General features: G+C 37.7%; 1 protein-coding gene across 3 annotated transcripts in view; it reads left to right on the top strand.

Moving 5' to 3' along the window:
- BLTP3B (bridge-like lipid transfer protein family member 3B) overlaps positions 1-19,003 on the top strand; it is a 112,818-nt gene that overhangs the window by 74,122 nt on the left and 19,693 nt on the right. For all 3 annotated transcript variants that reach the window (XM_005571975.5, XM_005571976.5, XM_074007582.1), the window contains 4 exons: positions 1,476-1,617; positions 14,982-15,175; positions 15,499-17,003; positions 17,286-17,461. In XM_005571975.5, the coding sequence (XP_005572032.3) occupies positions 1,476-1,617; positions 14,982-15,175; positions 15,499-17,003; positions 17,286-17,461 (2,017 nt within the window). The remainder of the gene's footprint in view (positions 1-1,475; positions 1,618-14,981; positions 15,176-15,498; positions 17,004-17,285; positions 17,462-19,003) is intronic.

Below are 19,003 nucleotides of genomic sequence, written 5' to 3'. Positions count from 1 at the left end.
GTAGAGATCTTTTACCTTTTGGTTAGATATATTCCTAGGATTTTTGTTGTTGTTGTTGTTGTTTGGCTTTCAGCTTGAATGTTATTGGTATGTGTAAATACTTACATTGATTTTGTGTCCTGAAGCTTTATTGAAGTTGCTTATCAGTCCTGGGAGTCTTCATGGAGTTTAGCATTTTCTAGGTACAGAATCATATTGTCAGTAGAGAGAGATAATTTGACTTCTCTTTGTATTTGGATGCCTTTTCTTTCTTTCTCTTGCCTGATTGCTCTAGCTAGAACTTCCAGTACTATTTTGAATAGGGGTGGTGAGAGGGGGCATCCTTGTCTTGTTCCATTCCTTAAGGGAAATGCTTTCAGCTTTTGCCCCTTCAGAATGATGTTAGCTGTGAGTTTGTCATAGATTACTCTTACTGTTTTGAGATATGTTTCTTTGATTCATAGTTTGTTGAGGGTTTTTATTGTGAAGGACGTTGGATTTTATCAAAAGCATTTTCTTTGCCTGTTGAGATAATCGTATGGTTTTTGTTTTTAGTTCTGTTTGTGGTGAATCACATTTATTGATTTGTGTATAAAACATAGTCTTTTTGGAAAATGAATTTGAGCAATCAAACTATTTGACAGAAGTGTTTATAGCTATTATTTTTAAATTAATTTTTTATTGTGGTAAGGTATAACTGAATTTACAATAATAATTTTATACACACACACACACACATATTTAGGTATTTGCCATTGAAAGTAATGGCAAAACTGCAATTACTTTTGCACCAACCTAATGATACTGGCCAGGTGCAGTGGCTCACTGCTGTAATCCCAGCACTTTGGGAGACTGAGGTGGGTGGATTGCTTGAGGTCAGGAGTTTGAGACCAGCCTGGCCAACATGGTGAAACCCCATCTTTACACACACACACAAAAAAGGCTATGTCTATATCTATATGTTTTATAATAATTGGCGTTAAGTACATTCACATTGTGTAACCAGTACCATTATTCGTCCCCATAATTTTTATTATCTCAAGCTGAAACTATATATAACTCTATTATTTTTCATGGTAATGGAGAAATTATGGTAAAGAATTATTTTAAACAGCGTACAGGGAAGCATTCTGGATTTGAGGACTTGGATCTATGTCCTGACTGCCATTTACTTATCTATATTATCTGATAGAATATCATTATCATTATTTTTCTATCTGTTGTTTTAAGGCTCACAATAATAAGTTTATAAGGAATATTGTACAATGTTGATTTTGTGATTGATAAGGATCCAAAAAGATTATAGAGTTTTCTGAATAGTTGATGGGTGTTTAAAAATAATTCTATGTGAAGTTAAATATATAATAAAGTTTACACTGGAAATTAACCGTTAGCAAAGTTTTGTAAGTAGTTTTAAAAGTACTGTCTGGGTTGCATAAATTATTTGGAAAGGTTTTTATTCAGTGTGATTTCAGTAAACTTATTTATCTTTTCAGGTCTCTACAGCGGAACAATGTCGTTCTTCCCCCAAAAGCATGATTTGCTGCAATAAAAAATCCCTATATCTTCCACAAGAAATGTCAGCTGTCTATATAGAATTCACAGAATATTACTATCCAGATGGAAAGGATTTTCCAAGTAAGAGAGTTTTTTATTATTATTTGTCCATTATTTGAGAAGATGTTTTTTTCTTGTTAATATTTTTGAGTTTTATAAATATGAAAAATAAATAAAACTGTTATTGTTCCTTATTTATTATATTATTCCTTTTTTGAGAGAGAGCATCTCACTATGTTACCCAGGCTGGTCTCAAACTCCTGGGCTCAAGCCATACTCCTGCCTTGGCCTCCCAAAGTATTGGGATTACAGGTGTGAGCCACTATGCCCAGCCCCCTATTGTTCTTTATTCTTATTGTGTATCGTACATAAGTCTAGTCTAACAGTTTTAGATGTTGTTATTGTTTGTTCATGTATCCTTTTCCCTCCCTAGCTTGTAGAATCCTTGATGGCAGGAATCATGAGGTTTTTTCATTTTTTTTTTCCCCGATATGGAGTCTTGCTCTGTCGCTCAAGCTGGAGTGCAGTGGCACAATCTTGGCTCACTGCAGCCTTGGCCTCCCGGGTTCAAGCAATTCTCGTGCCTCAGCCTCCTGAGTAGCTGGGATTACAGGCATGCAGCACCAGGCCCAGCTAATTTTTTCTGTGTTTTTACTAGAGACAGAGTTTCACCATGTTGGCCAGGCTGGTCTTGAACTCCTGACCTCAAGTAATCTGTCCACCTTGGACTCCCAAAGTGCTGGAATTACAGGCGTGAGCCACCATGTCCAGCACATCTGGTATTTATGATTCATTTTATTCCAGATATTCAACTTACTTTGTGCTTAATAGCTATTTGTTAAATTAAAGAATCAGTGAAAGTTAGGTTATTTGTAGAATAAAGTCATTTGTAAAACTCCATTTATATTTCAGCTATATAACTTCATTTATATATTATTGAAGAAGTAACTGAAGTCCTTTTAGCTGTAGAGATTTTTTTTTTTTTTTTTTTTTTTGACTGTTTTAAAATGCCCACATGTATACTTTGGGCAACTTTTGGCATTTACAGTTTTCAGAAATATTGAATTACATGAGTTTTTATTTTTAGAAGCTTCTTTGGCTTTCTAACATTAAAATGATTGTACATTTTAGCTTCCTAACATTAAAATGATTGTATATTTGTATTCTTTGAATATTAAAACTCTCTGCTATCGTCTCAGTTCATCTAGGAATTCTTTTTTTTTTTTTTTTTTTTTTTGGAGACAGCATCTTGCTCTGTTGCCCAGGCTGGAGTGCAGTGGCATGATCTCGGGTCACTGGAACCTCTGCCCTCCCGGGCCCAAATGGTCCTTGTGCCTCAGGCTTCCAAGTAGCTGGGACTACACATGCGTGCCAGCACTCCCAGCTAATTTTTGTGTTTTTGGTAGAGATAGGGTTTTGTCATGTTGGCCAGGCTGGTCTCTAACTCCTGGCCTCAAGTGGTCTGCCCACATCAGCCTCCCAAAGTGCTGGGATTACAGATGTGAGCCCCTGCACCTGGCCCATCTCGGAATTCTTAAACTAAATGTTGCCCTCTTTTATGTGATAACTTTTTCATCGTGTTAGGTGAAAATCATAGTTGAAAGTATTTAGGTGAAATAGGTTTTGTTATCAGAGACGTAACAAGTTTTATGTCCTTTCTTTAAAAGTAGAACTCCCAAAATACTTAGACCTACTTGCCCATTTGTTTAATATTGATTTATTTATATATATATATTTTTTTTCTGAGACAGATTCTTGCTCTGTTGCCCATGCTGGAGTGCAGTGGTGCGATCTCAGCTCACTGCAACCTCCACATACCGGGTTCAAGCAATTCTCCTGCCTCAGCCTCCTGAGTAGCTGGGACTACAGGCATGCACTACCACATCTGGCTGATTTTTGTAATTTTTTTTTTAGTAGAGGTGAGATTTCTTTTCTCCTTGTTGGCCAAGCTTGTCTTGAGCTCTAGACCTCAAGTGATCTGACCTCCTTGGCTTCCAAAAGTACTGGGATTATAGGCATGAGCCACTGCACCTACCCTATTAATGTATGTTTTTAGTTTCAAAAGGAACTTCTGATCCTCATACCATAGATTTTGCCTTTGTTGCTAAATTAAAAGATGGCATCCTGGGAATTACAAAGATATCTATCTATTTTATTGCTTTATTCCTAGTTTGGGTGAAAATTCTGGCATTGGCCAGGTGCAGTGGCTCATGCCTGTAATCCCAGCACTTTGGGAGGCTGAGGCAGGTGGATCACCTGAGGTCAGGAGTTCAAGATCAGCATGACCAACCTGGTGAAACCCCATCTACTAAAAATACCAAGTTAGCCAGGTATGGTGGCACATGCCTGTAATCTCAGCTACTTGGGAGGCTGAGGCAGGAAAATCGCTTGAACCAGGGAGGTGGAGGATGCGGTGAGCTGGGATCACGCCATTATACTCCAGGCTGGGCAACAAAAGCGAAACTCTGTCTCAAATAAATAAATTTTAAAAAATTAAAAAGCTTTCTGGCATCTAATCCTATCTTCATGTTTCAAGAATCTTTTGTGGGTTTTTGTTTATCTGTGTGTATTTCTCATTTGTTTCTCTCAGCTGCCTTCCTAAGCAGATGAGAAAACTCAGATAGGTGAAGGAAGACATCTGCTCAGCATCTTATAGGGAATAAAATGGCACAGTTGAAACTCAGGCATTGTCTTGTAAATCTGAATTCATTGTTTTTTCCCCACTGTATTACACTGCTCCCCTTTGCCCCTGTATTCACCACGGCCATTGTCTGTTATTGCATAATCATAGTATTCCAGCCATGCCCCCATAATTGTTTTTCTTAAATAAAATATGTCATTGAACAAGTAATTTTTAAAAATTTTATTCTATATTATTTTTATTTAAAAAATTTTTTGGCCGGGCGCGGTGGCTCAAGCCTGTAATCCTAGCACTTTGGGAGGCCGAGACGGGCGGATCACGAGGTCAGGAGATCGAGACTATCCTGGCTAACCCGGTGAAACCCCGTCTCTACTAAAAAATACAAAAAACTGGCCGGGCGCGGTGGCGGGCGCCTGTAGTCCCAACTACTTGGGAGGCTGAGGCAGGAGAATGGCGTGAACCCGGGAGGCGGAGCTTGCAGTGAGCTGAGATCCGGCCACTGCACTCCAGCCTGGGCGGCAGAGCAAGACTCCGTCTCAAAAAAAAAAAAAAATTTTTTATTTCCATAAGTTATTGGGGAACAGGTGGTGTTTTGTTACATGAATAAGTTGTTTAGTGGTGATTCGTAAGATTTTGCTGCACCCATCACCAGAGCAGTATACCTTGTTTGTAGTCTTTTATCCCTCACCCCCTTCCCCCAAGTCCTCAAAGTCCATTGTATCATTCTTATGCTTTTGCATCCTCATAGCTTAGCTTCCAGTTATGAGGAAGAACATATGATGTTTGGCTTTTCATTCCTGAGTTACTCATTCCTGAGTAACTACTAAAAGTAGTTACTATTACTACTTAGGCTAATAGTCTCCAGTCTCATCCAGGTTGATGCAAATGCCATTAATTCATTCCTTTTTATGGCTGAGTAGTATTCTGTTATATATACACACACACACCCACCCCCCACAGTTTCTTTATCCACTCATTGATTGCTGGGCATTTGGGTTGGTTCCACGTTTTGTAATTGTGAATTTTGCTGCTATAAACGTGTGTGCAAGTATCTTTTTCATACAATGACTTCTTTTCCTCTGGGCAGATACCCAGTAGTGGGATTGCTGGATCAAATGGTAGTCTTACTTTCAGTGCTTTTGTTTTTTTTGAGATGGAGTCTTATTCTGTCACCCAGGCTGGAGTGCAGCGGCGTGATCTGGGCTCACTGCAACCTCTACTTCCCGGGTTCAAGCAATTTTCCCTCAGCCTCCTGAGTAGCGCCACTGCACCCAGCTAATTTTTGTATTTTTAGAGATGGGGTTTCACCGTGTTGGCCAGGCTGGTTTTGAACTCCTGATCTTGTGATCTGCCTGCCTCAGCCTCCTAAAGTGCTGAGATGACAGACATGAGCCACCATGCTCTGCCTACTTTTAGCTCTTTAAGGAATCTCCACACTGTTTTCCATAGTGGTTGTACTAGTTTATATTCCCACCAGCAGTGTAGAAGTATTCTCTGTTCACCACATCAGTGCCAACATCTACTATTTTTTGATTATGACTTTTCTTGCAGTGAGAATGGTGGTATCACATCATGGTTTTGATTTGAATTTCCCTGATCATTAGTGATGTTGAGCATTTTTTTTTTCTGTTTGTTGGCTACTTATATATGTTCTTTTGAGAACTATATACTCATTGTCTCAGCCATCAATCCCTTTTTGGTGAGATTGTTTTTTTCTTGTTGATTTGAGTTCATTGTAGCTTCTGGTTATTAGTCCATTGTCAGATGTATATAGATCGTGTAGAGTTTTTCCCACTTTGTGGGTTGTCTGTTTACTCTACTAACTGTTCCTTTTGCTGTGCAGAGCTCTTTAATTAAGTCTCAGCAATTTATCTTTGTTTTTTTATTACATATCCTTTTAGGTTCTTGGTCATGAAATCCTTGTGTAAGCCAATGTGTAGAAGAGTGTTTCCAATGTTGTCTTCTAGAATTTTTATAGTTTCAGGGCTTAGATTTAAGTCCTTAATCCATCTTGAGTTGATTTTTGTATAAAGTGAGAGATGAAGATCCAGTTTCATTCTCCCACATATGGCTAACCAATTATCCCAGCACCATTTGTTGAAAAGTGTGGCCTTTCCCCACTTTATGTTTTTATTTGCCTTGTTGAAGAACAGTTAGCTGTAAGTATTTGGGTTTACTTCTGGATTCTCTATTCTGTTCCATTGTTCTATGTGCCTATTTTTATACCAGTACCATGCTGTTCTGGTGACTATGGCCTTATAGTATAGTTTGAAATCAGGTAATATGATGCCTCCAGTTTTGTTCTTTTTTCTTAGTCTTGCTTTGGCCATGTGGGCTGTTTTTTGGCCCCATATGAATTTTTGAATTGTTTTTTCCAGTTCTGTGAAGAATGATGGTGGTATTTGGATGGGAATTCCATTGAATTTGTAGATTGCTTTTGGCAGTATGGCCATTTTCCCAATATTGATTCCACCCATCCATGAGCATGGGATGTGTTTCCATGTGTTTGTGTCATCTATGATTTCTTTCAGCAGTGTTTTGCAGTTTTCCTTGTAGAGGTCTTTCACCTCCTTGGTTAGGTATATTCCTAACTATTTTTTAATTTTATTATTATTATTTTTTTCGCTGTTGTAAAGGGGTTGAGTTCTTGATTTGATTCTCAGCTTAATCGTTGGTGTATAGAAGAGCTACTGATTTGTGTACATTAATTTTGTATCTGGAAACTTTGCTGAATTCTTTTATCAGTTCTAGGAACTTTCTGGAGGAGTCTTTAGTAGGGTTTTTTAGGTAAATAATCATATCATCAGCAAACAGTGACAGTTTGACTTCCTCTTTACCTATTTGGATGCCCTTTATTTCCTTCTCTTGTCTGATTGGTCTGCCCAGGACTTCTAGTACTGTGTTGAAGAGGAGTGGTGAGAGTTGGCATCCTTGTCTTGTTCCAGTTCTCAGAGGGAATGCTTTCAACTTTTCCCCATTTAGTATTACGTTGGCTGTGCGTTTGTCAGAGATGGCTTTTATTATGTTGAGGTATGTCCCATGTATGCTGTTTTTACTGAGAGTTTTAATCATAAAGCGTTGCTGGATTTTGTCGAATGCTTTTTCTGCATCTATAGAAATGATCATGTGATTTTTGTTTTTAATACTGTTTCTTTGGTGTATCACATTTATTGACTTGCGTATGTTAAACCATCTCTGGTATGCATCCCTGGTATGAAACCCACTTGATCATGGTGGATTATCTTTTTGATATATTGTTGGATTCGGTAAGCTAGTATTTTGTTAAGGATTTTAGCATCAATGTTCATCAAGCATATTGGTCTGCTTTCTTTTTTGGTTATGCCCTTTCCTGGTTTTGGTATTAGGGCAATACTGGCTTCATAGAATGATTTAGGGAGGGTTCCCTCTTTCTCTATCTTTGTGGAATAGTGTCAGTAGGATTGGTACCAATTCTTTGAATGTCTGGTAGAATTCTACTGTGAATCCATCTGGTCCTGGACTTTTTTTTGTTGGTAATTTTTAAATTATTTCAGTTTGGCTGCTTGTTATTGGTCTGTTCAGACTATCTAATTCTCCCTGATATAAGCTAGGAGGGTTGTATTTTTCCAGGAATTCTTCCATCTCTTCTAGGTTTCCTAGTATGTGCACGTAAAGGTGTTCATAGTTGCGTTGAATGACATTTTGTATTTCTGTGGTGTCAGTTGTAATATCTCCCATTTTGTTTCTTACTGAGCTTATTTGGATTTTCTCTCTTCTTGGTTAATCTTGCCAGTGGTCTATCAATTTTATTTATCTTTTCAAAGAACCAGCTTTTTGTTTAATTTGTCTTTTGTATTGTTTTTGTTTGCTTCAATTTCATTTAGTTCTGCTCTGATCTTGGTCATTGCCTTTCTTCTGCTGGGTTTGGGTTTGGTTTGTTCTTGTTTCTCTAGTTCCTTAAGGTGTGACCTTAGATTATCTGTTTGTGCTGTTTCAGACTTTTTAATGTAGGCATTCAGAACTATAAACTTTCCTCTCAGCGCCACCTTTGCTGTGTCCCAAAGGTTTTGATAGGTTGTGTCACTATTGTTCAATTCGAAGAATTTTTTAATTTTCATCTTGATTTCATTTTTGACCCAGTGATCATTCAGGAGCAGGTTATTTAATTTCCAGGTATTTGCATGGTTTTGAAGGTTCCTTTGAAGTAGATTTCCACTTTTATTCCATTGTGATCTGAGAGAGTGCTTGATATAATTTCAACTTTCTTAAATTTATTGAGGCTCTTTTTGTGGCCTATCATATGGCCTATCTCTTGGCGAAAGTCTGTTGAATAGAATGTATATTCTGCAGTTGTTGGATGGAATGTTCTGTAAATATCTGTTAAGTCCATTTGTTCCAGAGTATAGTTTAGTTTAGTTTTGTTTTGTTTTGTTTTTGAGATGGAGTCTTGCTTTGTTGCCCAGGCTGGAGTGCAGTGGCATGATCTCGGCTCACTGCAAACTCTGCCTCCCGAGTTCACACCATTCTCCTGCCTCAGCCTCCAGAGTAGCTGGGACTACAGGCACCCGCCACTATGCCTGGCTAAGTTTTTGTATTTTTTTTTTAAGTAGAGATGGGGTTTCACTGTGTTAGCCAGGATGGTCTCGATTTCCTGACCTAATGATCCGCCTGCCTCAGCGTCCCAAAGTGCTGGGATTACAGGCATGAGCCACCGTGCCTGGTCAGTGTATAGTTGAAATCCATTGTTTCTTTGTTGACTTTCTGTCTTGATGACCTGTCTAGTGCTGTCAGTTGAGTATTGAAATCCCCCACTATTATTGTGTTGCCATCTATCTCATTTCTTAGGCCTATTAGTAATTGTTTTGTAAATTTGGGAATTCCAGTGTTAGATGCATATATGTTAGGATTGTGATAGTGTCCTGTTGGACAAGGCCTTTTATCATTGTATAATGTCCCTCTTTGTCTTTTTTAACTGCTGTTGCTTTAAGGTTTGTCTGTTATAAGAATAGCTACTCCTGCTTGCTTTTGATGTCCATTTGCATGAAATGTCTTTTTCCACCCCTTTACCTTAAGTTTGTGTGAGTCCTTATTTGTTAGGTGAGTCTCTTGAAGGCAGCAGATGGTTGGTGAATATCGGGGGAATCCACCCCCAAAATTTCAATGTATGTTCTTTCTGTTTTCCCTAAGTGTTGGCCGATCTGAGAAATAAAGAGAAAGAGTACAAAGAGAGGAATTTTACAGCTGGACTGCCAGGGTGACGTCACATAGCAGTAGGACCGTGATGCCCACCTGAGCCACAAAACCAGCAGGTTTTTATTAAGGACTTCAAAAGGGGAGGGGATGTACGAACAGGGAGTAGGTCACAAAGATCACATGCTTCAAAAGGCAGAAAGGAGAACAAAGATCACATGCTTCTGAGGCCAATAAAGATCACAAGGCAAAGAGCAAAGCAAAGATCACAAGGCAAAGGTCAAAATAAAAAACTCCTGATAAGGGTCTATGTTCAGCTGTGCACGCATTGTCTTGATAAACATCTTAAACAACAGAAAACAGGGTTCAAGAGCAGAGAACTGATCTGACCTCAAATTTACCAGGGAGCAGTTTTTTCCCCACCCTAATAAGCCTGAGGGTACTGCAGGAGACCAGGGTGTGTTTCAGTTGTTACCTCAACTGCATAAGACAGACACTCCCAGGGCAGCCGTTTATAGACCTTCGCCCAGGAATGCAATTCCTTTCCCAGGGTCTTAATTATTAATATTCCTTGCTAGGAGAAGAATTTAGTGATATCTTCCCTACTTGCACATCTGTTTATAGGCTCTCTGCAAGAAGAAAAATATAGCTGTATTCTGCCCAACCCTGCAGGCAGTCAGACCTTATGGTTGTCTTCCCTTTTTCCTTGAAAATCACTGTTATTCTGTTTTTTTTTCAAGGTGCACTGATTTCGTATTGTTCAAACACACATTTTACAATCAATTTATACAGTTAATGCATTCATCACAGTGGACCTGAGGTGACATATATCCTCAGCTTACTATGAAGATAACAGGATTAAGAGATTAAAGTAAGACAGGCTATAAGAGTGTTATTAGGGAAGTGATAAATGTCCATGAAATCTTCACAATTTATGTTCCTCTGCTGTGGCTCCAGCCGGTCCCTCCGTTCGGGGTCCCTGACTTCCCACAACAGGTGAATTCTTATCTATTCTGCAGTTCTGTATCTTTTAAGTGGAACATTTAGGCCATTTACATTTAGTGTTAGTATTGAGACATGAGGTACCATTCCATTCATCATGCTGTTTGTTGCCTGTATGCCTTTTTTTTTAAATTGTATTTTTGTTTTATAGATCCTCTGAGATTTATGCTTTAAAGAGATTCTGTTGTGTTTCCAGGATTTGTTTCAAGATTTGGAGCTCCTTTGAGCAGTTCTTAGTTCTGGTAGTGGTGACTTGCTAGTGGCAAATTCTCTCAGCATTTGTTTGTCTGAAAAACACTGTATTTTTACTTCGTATGTGAAGCTTAGTTTCACTAGATATAAAATTCTTGACTGATAATTGTTTTGTTTGAGGAAGCTGAAGATAGGGCCAGAATCCCTTCTAGCTTCTAGATTTTCTGCTGAGAAATCTGCTTGTTAATCTGATAGATTTTCCTTTATAGGTTACCTGGTGCTTCTGTCCCACAGCTCTTAAGATTCTTTCCTTTGTCTTAACTTTAGATAACCCGATGACAGTGAGCCTAGGCAATCATCTTTTGCGATGAATTTCCCAGGTGTTCTTTGTGCTTCTTGTATTTGGATGTCTAAGTCTGTAGCAAGGTCAGGGAAGTTTTCCTCAATTATTCCCCCAAGTATGTTTTCCAAACTTTTAGATTTCTCTTCCTACTTAGGAACACCAATTATTCTTAGGTTTGGTCATTTAACATAATCCCAGACATCTTGGAAACTTTGTTAATATTTTCTTATTCTTTTTTTCTTTGTCTTTGTTGGACTGGGTTAATTCAAAGACCTTGTCTTTGAGCTCTGAATTTCTTTCTTCTACTTATTCAGTTCTATTGCTGAGACTTTCTAGAGCATTTTGCATTTCTGTGAGTGTGTCTGTTTATTCCTGAAGTTTTGATTGATTTTTATTTATGCTATCTATTTCCTTGAATATTTCTTTCACTTCTTGTATCATTTTTTGGATTTCCTTACACTGGGCTTCGCCTTTCTCTGGTGCCTCCCTGATTAGCCTAGAATTCTTTCTCAGGTAAATCAGGGATTTCTTCTTGGTTTGGGTCCATTGCTGGTGAGCTAGTGTGATTTTTTTGGAGGTGTTAAAGAACCTTCTCTTATCATATTAACAGAGTTGTTTTTCTGGTTCTTTCTTATTTGAGTAGGCTCTCTCAGAGGTAGTGTCTGGGACTGAAGGCTGTTGTTCAGACTCTTTTGTCCCATGACATGTTCCCTTGAAGTGGCATTATCCCTTTTTTTTTTTTTTTTGAGACAGAGTTTCACTCTTGTTGCCCAGGCTGCAGTGCAATGGCATGACCTAGGCTCACCGCAATCTTCGCCTCCTGGGCTCAAGTGATTCTCCCGCCTTAGCCTCCCGAGTAGCTGGGATCACAGGCGTGCGTCACCACACCCGGCTAATTTTGTATTTTTAGTAGAGACGGGGTTTCTCTATGTTGATCAGGCTGGTCTTGAACTCCTGACCTCAGGTGATCTGCCCGCCTTGGCCTCCCAAAGTGCTGGGATTACAGGCGTGAGCCACTGCACCTGGCCGGTATTCTCCCTTTTTTCCTATGGGTGTGGATTCTGAGAGCCGAGCTATAGTGATTGTTATCTCTCTTCTAGATCTAGACACCCAGCAAGTCTACCAGGCTGTGGGCTGGTACTGGGGGTTGTCTGCAGAGTCCTGTGATGTGAACCATCTGTGGCTCAGCAATGAGTACCAGTCCAATATTTGGGTTGTCTCTCGGGTCCTGCGGAGCAATCTGTGTCCTTCAGAGGGTGTATGGGTCCTCTCAGTTTTCCTGATTTATTCCTGTAGTCGTTCTGGAGCAAAACTTCACTATGTGAGCCTCCACACACTGCTATGTCCGTACAAGTTGGAGCTGCAAACTAGTCCTGCCTCCTGCCTGCCACCTTGTCCCTAAACAAGTAATTTTTCTTCCGAGTTAAGAGTAGTTTCCAGTATTTATGACTTCTAAGCTGTTTGTTTTTTTTTTTTTTTTAGATATTCTTTTCTTTTTTTTTGAGACAGCCTCACTCTGTGCCTAGGCTGGAGTACTGTGGCACAATGATGGTTCACTGCTGCCTCAAACTCCTGGACTCGAGTGATCTTCCCATCTTAGCCTCGCTAATAGCTAGGATTATAGGCATGAGCCATCATGTCCAGCTAATTTTAAATTTTTTATAGGTACAAGATCTCACTCTGTTGCCTGGGCTAGTCTCAAACTCGTGGGCTCAAGCCATCCTCCCGCTTTGGCCTCCCAAAGTGCTGGGATTACAGACATGAGCCAACACTCCCAGCCATCTAGGCTTGTTTATACAAGTTTTGTTAGGTACCAGAGGAATTATAATTTCATTCTATAATCTGTACTTTTTTTTTTCTGAAAAAAATTAACAAAATTCCTTCCTTGCGTGTTAAACTTGACCCCCGTAGATACCTGGTAGTGGAATTTCTAGATTATGTTTAACTATTTTTTAATTTAATTTTTTCTTAGAGAAATTTTCAAAAATAAACAAAAGTAGAGAATATAGTATGTTGAACCCTCATATAGATGAGTTAATTTTCATTCCTCATTATCTCTATTTTGAACAGTACTAAATGTTCCAACTTTTATAATCTCTTAACTTTCCTTTTACCATTGTGAAAGTAACATATGCATTATATTTTAACAATAAAGAAGAAAAAGCCAAAAAAACAATGCTTGTAAGCTTGCGGTTTGGAGACATCTGCTCAAATGTAAGTATATTCATTTGTTAGGGCTGCTATAACAAACACCACAGACTAGGTGACTTAACAGAAATTTATTGTCTCACAGTTCTGAGGCTAGAGGTCCAAGATGAAGACTTCAGCAGGATTGTTTCTTCTGAGACTGCTCTCCTTATAGATGGTCATCTTCCGCCTATGTTTTCACATGGTCTTCCCTCTGTGTATGTGTGTTTGTCCCTCCTGTTCTGCTCTTATAAGGATATGAGTCACAATGGACTAGGGCCCACCCAGTGAACTCATTTTACCATAATTGTCTCTTTAAAGGCTTTAGCTCCAAATAGATTCTGAGCTACAGGGAGATAGAACTTCAGTAAATGCATTTTGGAGGGACACAGTTCAACCCATAGCAATAAATATAGCGTTGTTAGTCTTGTTTTTTAATGCATGTATTTCTTTTACATATTTAATTTGCACCCTGCTTCTTTTCCTTAGTGATATCAGAATATTCAATGTTTCTACAAGCTGCTTTTAAGTATTATTAACTACATAGTAATCTATTTTATAAGTAGACTTCTGTTGGAAACCACATATAGATCTTTCTAGTGCTTCGTGTCCTGGGTTCCTTTTTCAGTCCCACATCTGCTCTCAGGCTTCTTTCTGTGCTGTAGCTCTTGGGCAGCATTTGCTTCCTAGTCTACTCTGTGTCTGCCATCATCAATCAATCTACGTTGAGATATTCCCTCTCCTTCCTTTCCTTTCAGAGTGTGATGCAGTCTCTGCAGCACTCACTTTATTTCTATTCCCAAAGGCAAGCACCTACACTTCACAATTGCATGTCTCTGATAGACTTAAATTGTAATTTTTCTCTGTTTGTATCTGTCTCATGTAATAAACCATGACCTTTTAAGGAAAAAGGACCATGCCCTATTTCTTTTGGTGTTCTTTGTGCTTAGGGTAAGACAGACAATGCAGTTGACATTTAGTGGATCTTAAAGGAAAGTGAATGAATAAATGAATAACATAAGCAAATAAACCATATTCAGGACATTGTTACAGTGTTCCCTCTCCACTGGTGTCTCACACCTTAGATTTATTTTTCTTAAATTTAGTCTAAATGCTCTAGATATGCATAACTTTAGCTTTGGTAGGAATAAATATGTCTGAATTTTTAGAATCAAAGATCTTCATCAAGGTGCTCTGAAAACAAAATGACTGGTATGGTAGAAAAATATGTGTATTTCAGGAAGCGATGTACCCTCTAATTGTAAATATTAGTTTATTTTGGGAGAGCTATGAAAAAGAGTGAATTCATTTTATTGTTGAGGAGATACTTGGTTTTCACATTGCTCCAAGCACTATTACAGGCCTTGATTAAAAGTGGGGAATAAATTTATGCGTGGTCCCTCCTTTCAAGGAGAACCTGCTAGCATAGGACTTGCATAAAAAATTGGTCATTAGACTTAGCTCTCTCATTTTAGAGGATTTAGATTAAGATTCAGGTTGTAAAGTCTACAGAAATACATGATCGAGGACCACTTTGATGTGATACTTCATCAAGAAGGTAATGTTTTTACAAGTTCTTGGTGAATACAACCTTAGGAAAGAAATTGAAACAGTGCTTCCTGTTTTATGCAGTTAGTTTTAGATTAATTTATATATTCAAAATATTCATGTGTTTTGTATATATGTTATAGATATTTTAAAATATTAAAACTTTTTTTCAGTTAGGCATGGGAAATTTTTTTTGTCTATCTAAATGTGTTTGTTATTCACATGTATCACTTTGATTTTGTAAATAACACCTCAAATTTGTTTTAAGAAAGAATAAAACTGACTAAACATGTATTTTTTGTTCTCAGGGAAGATTTAGAAACATACAATTAAAATTTTTTTAAAAAAATCTTTTCTCCACAGTTCCATCTCCCAACCTCTATAGCCAGCTGAATGCACTACAGTTTACTGTGGATGAAAGAAGCATTCTATGGTTAAATCAATTTCTGTTGGATTTAAAACAGAGTCTTAATCAGTTCATGGCTGTGTACAAGTTGAATGACAACTCAAAATCTGACGAGCATGTTGATGTTCGAGTTGATGGCTTAATGTTAAAGGTATCGTACAAACAAGTAGTAGTAATGATTTAATTCAATTTTGTTCTTTTTATTTTGCAATTTATTTTGTGCATATATATATGTTACATTCATTATTCATGTTATTGTTTTTTAAAAGATTCTCTTCTTAGTGGTCATGTAAGTCCCCTTTACTCAATTTAATAAGATTTGAGGGGAAGAGTTAGTGTTTTATGTCTTAATAGGAAAGTAGTATTTTGGGGGGAAATGTCAAGAAAAAGAATTTCTGAGCTAAGTCATGTTCTTTTATCTTTAAGATGTATGGATTTGACAGTTGGATGAGATTAATTTTTCTTCTCTTCTAGTTTGTCATTCCTTCTGAAATGAAATCTGAATGTCATCAAGATCAGCCACATGCAATTTCTATTCAGAGTTCTGAAATGATTGCCACAAATACAAGGCACTGTCCAAACTGTCAACATTCTGACCTAGAAGCTTTGTTTCAAGACTTTAAAGATTGTGATTTTTTTAGTAAAACATATACCAGCTTCCCCAAATCTTGTGACAATTTTAATCTTCTACATCCAATTTTCCAGAGGCATGCTCATGAACAAGATACGAAAATGCATGAAATTTATAAAGGAAATATTACTCCCCAATTGAATAAAAACACTCTTAAAACTTCTGCTGCCATGGATGTTTGGGCTGTGTACTTTTCTCAATTTTGGATAGATTACGAAGGGATGAAAAGTGGAAAAGGACGGCCAATAAGTTTTGTAGACTCATTCCCTCTTTCCATTTGGATTTGTCAACCAACAAGATATGCAGAGTCACAAAAAGAGCCGCAGAGTTGTAATCAAGTATCTCTAAACACATCACAAAGTGAATCTAGTGATCTGGCTGGCCGATTGAAGCGGAAGAAACTGTTGAAGGAGTATTATAGTACAGAGTCTGAGCCCTTGGCAAATGGTGGTCAGAAGCCTTCTTCATCAGATACATTTTTTAGATTTTCCTCTTCCTCGTCAGAAGCAGATATTCATGTCCTAGTTCATGTTCATAAACATGTCAGTATGCAGATTAATCACTACCAATATCTGCTCCTGCTTTTGCTGCATGAGTCACTTATTCTTCTTTCAGAGAACTTAAGGAAAGATGTAGAAGCTGTAACTGGCAGTCCTGCTAGTCAGACATCCATTTGTATTGGAATTTTACTTAGAAGTGCAGAACTGGCTCTTTTGCTCCATCCAGTGGATCAAGCAAATACTCTTAAGTCTCCTGTTTCTGAAAGTGTGAGCCCAGTGGTACCTGATTATTTGCCTACAGAAAATGGGGATTTTTTGTCTTCAAAAAGAAAACAAATTAGTAGGGATATAAATAGAATTAGAAGTGTAACTGTTAATCATATGTCAGACAACAGATCTATGAGTGTTGACCTTAGCCATGTCCCTTTAAAAGATCCTTTGCTTTTTAAATCAGCTAGTGATACAAATCTGCAAAAAGGCATTTCTTTTATGGACTATTTATCAGATAAACATTTAGGGAAAATAAGTGAAGATGAAAGTAGTGGACTTGTTTACAAAAGTGGCTCAGGAGAAATTGGATCAGAAACAAGTGACAAAAAGGATTCATTTTATACAGATTCAAGTAGTATCTTAAACTACAGAGAAGATTCAAATATGCTGTCATTTGATAGTGATGGTAATCAAAACATACTTTCAAGTAGTTTAACTAGTAAAGGAAATGAAACCATAGAGTCCATCTTTAAAGCCGAAGATTTGCTTCCGGAAGCAGCTTCACTCTCTGAAAACCTGGATATCAGTAAAGAAGAGACCCCCACAGTTAGAACACTTAAATCACAGTCATCTTTAAGGTAACAACGTTTTATTGGCCTTTTTAAAAATTAATTTATTTTGTGGAGTGTGTGTGCCTGTGAGTGTATTTTGTTTTGAGGCAGGAAAGCTCATGACAAAATAAGGCATTGTTAACATGTGAAAGAGTAGGTGTTTCAAAATATGAAAACACTTTGAGCTTATATATTTAAGTATAATTTCAGCTATGGATGCTATATACGTATCTTAATTTTCTTAGATGTATTTTTTAGATAGAATTCCTTTCTCTATATCTACTAACTTTCTAATTATTTTGTTAACAGTGGAAAGCCTAAGGAACGTTGCCCACCCAACCTGGCTCCTCTCTGTGTTTCTTATAAGAATATGAAAAGAAGCTCTTCACAAATGTCATTGGATACCATTTCACTTGACAGCATGATATTGGAAGAACAGTTGTTAGAAAGTGATGGAAGTGACAGCCATATGTTTTTGGAAAAAGGTAAAGTTATGATATGATTTAAGAATTCATATTACATACATACACCTTAGGAGAAAAGGGATGCTTTTAGTTATATTCAATAATTGTTAACTGTACCCATGCTTTTTAAAGTTGTTGAGCATAACTAAAAACAAATGAATATTTTTAGTTATATTCAGTAATTGTTAATTATTAATAATACTTAGTTATATTTAGATATATTCTAATTGTTCATTATAGCCCCCCAAAAAGGACTTATTTATACATACATGGACTATGCAAGAGTACCTAACTTTCCTCTAATGGTTGTTCCATTGTTTCTTTTAACCAGATACTCCTGCCTCTCTATGGCTGAGATCCAGCAATTATATGTATGCAGTCACTTAGACCATAAAGCAGCCAATATTAAGGCTACCAGCCTGTATTACAGAGACTCCTATATTTGGAAATTTGATTAGATGGGCTTAATTTGTATGGTGAATTCTACTGATTTACAAAATTAGGATTCTTTCACGTATATGATAGTATATGGTGGAACTATGTGATTTTCCCATTTTATTGAGAGACAACCAATGCCCTAGTAAAGACTGCTAGAAATGAATTAGAAGGTGTTTGTTGCATCTCCTTCATTAAGGCATTGAGTTTGTAAACAGGAATTAGAAGTATGGGCCATAGTCAGAAAGTAGTTGCTGCAGACACAAAAACATAGGAGACCAGAGGCAAATATGAATTACTTTGTTTTTTCTTTTCTTTTCTTTTTTTTTTTTTGAGATGGAGCTTCACTCTGTCGCCCAGGCTGGAGTGCAGTATTGTGATGTCAGCTTACTGCATTCTTCGCCTTCGGGTTCAAGCAGTTCTCCTGCCTCAGCCTCCCGTGTAGTTGGGATTGCAGGCATGCACCACCATGCTCGGCTAATTTTTATACTTTTTCTAGGGATGGGGTTTCGTCATGTTGGCCAGGCTGGTCTCAAACTCCTGACCTCGAATGATCCATGCACCTCAGCGTCCCAAAATACTGGGATTACAGGCATGAGCTGCCATGCCTGGCCTAAATTACTTTCTGTTTGAAAGGAAATAAGCCCATTGATTTAGTTGAAAAGCTTAGATTAGATAATTAGTAACATAAATATAACAAGTATGTAATAAGTAATAATATAATATGTATTACTAATGTGCCATAATAGTAGCTACCATTTGTTGCCAAGCAATGTCTGTTTTGTTCCGCTATCACAGAATACCACAGACTGGGTAATTTATAAAGAACAGAAATTTATTTCTCACGTGTTCTGGAGACTGGGAAGTCTAAGATCAAACCTCATCAAATTGTAAGGGTTGTAATTTGCAGTCCTCTGTAGGTCAAGAGAAGCTACCTGAAGCCTGTTTTGTAAGGGCCTTAATCCCTTTCATGTAGGGGCAAGCTCTCATGGGCTGATCACCCGTTAAAGGCCCTACCTCTTAGTACTATCACTTTGCCAACACATGAATTTCAAAGGGACACATTCATACCGTTGCAGGTGCTTAAATAGTTTACTTCTTTTAATTTGAATTACAACTCTGTAATAA

This window comes from Macaca fascicularis, chromosome 11 (genome assembly GCF_037993035.2).
Source record: "Macaca fascicularis isolate 582-1 chromosome 11, T2T-MFA8v1.1".
NCBI classification, from domain to species: Eukaryota; Metazoa; Chordata; class Mammalia; order Primates; family Cercopithecidae; genus Macaca; species Macaca fascicularis.
The sequence above is the reverse complement of the archived record's forward strand: the minus strand, read 5'-3'. Positions and strand labels throughout refer to the sequence as shown.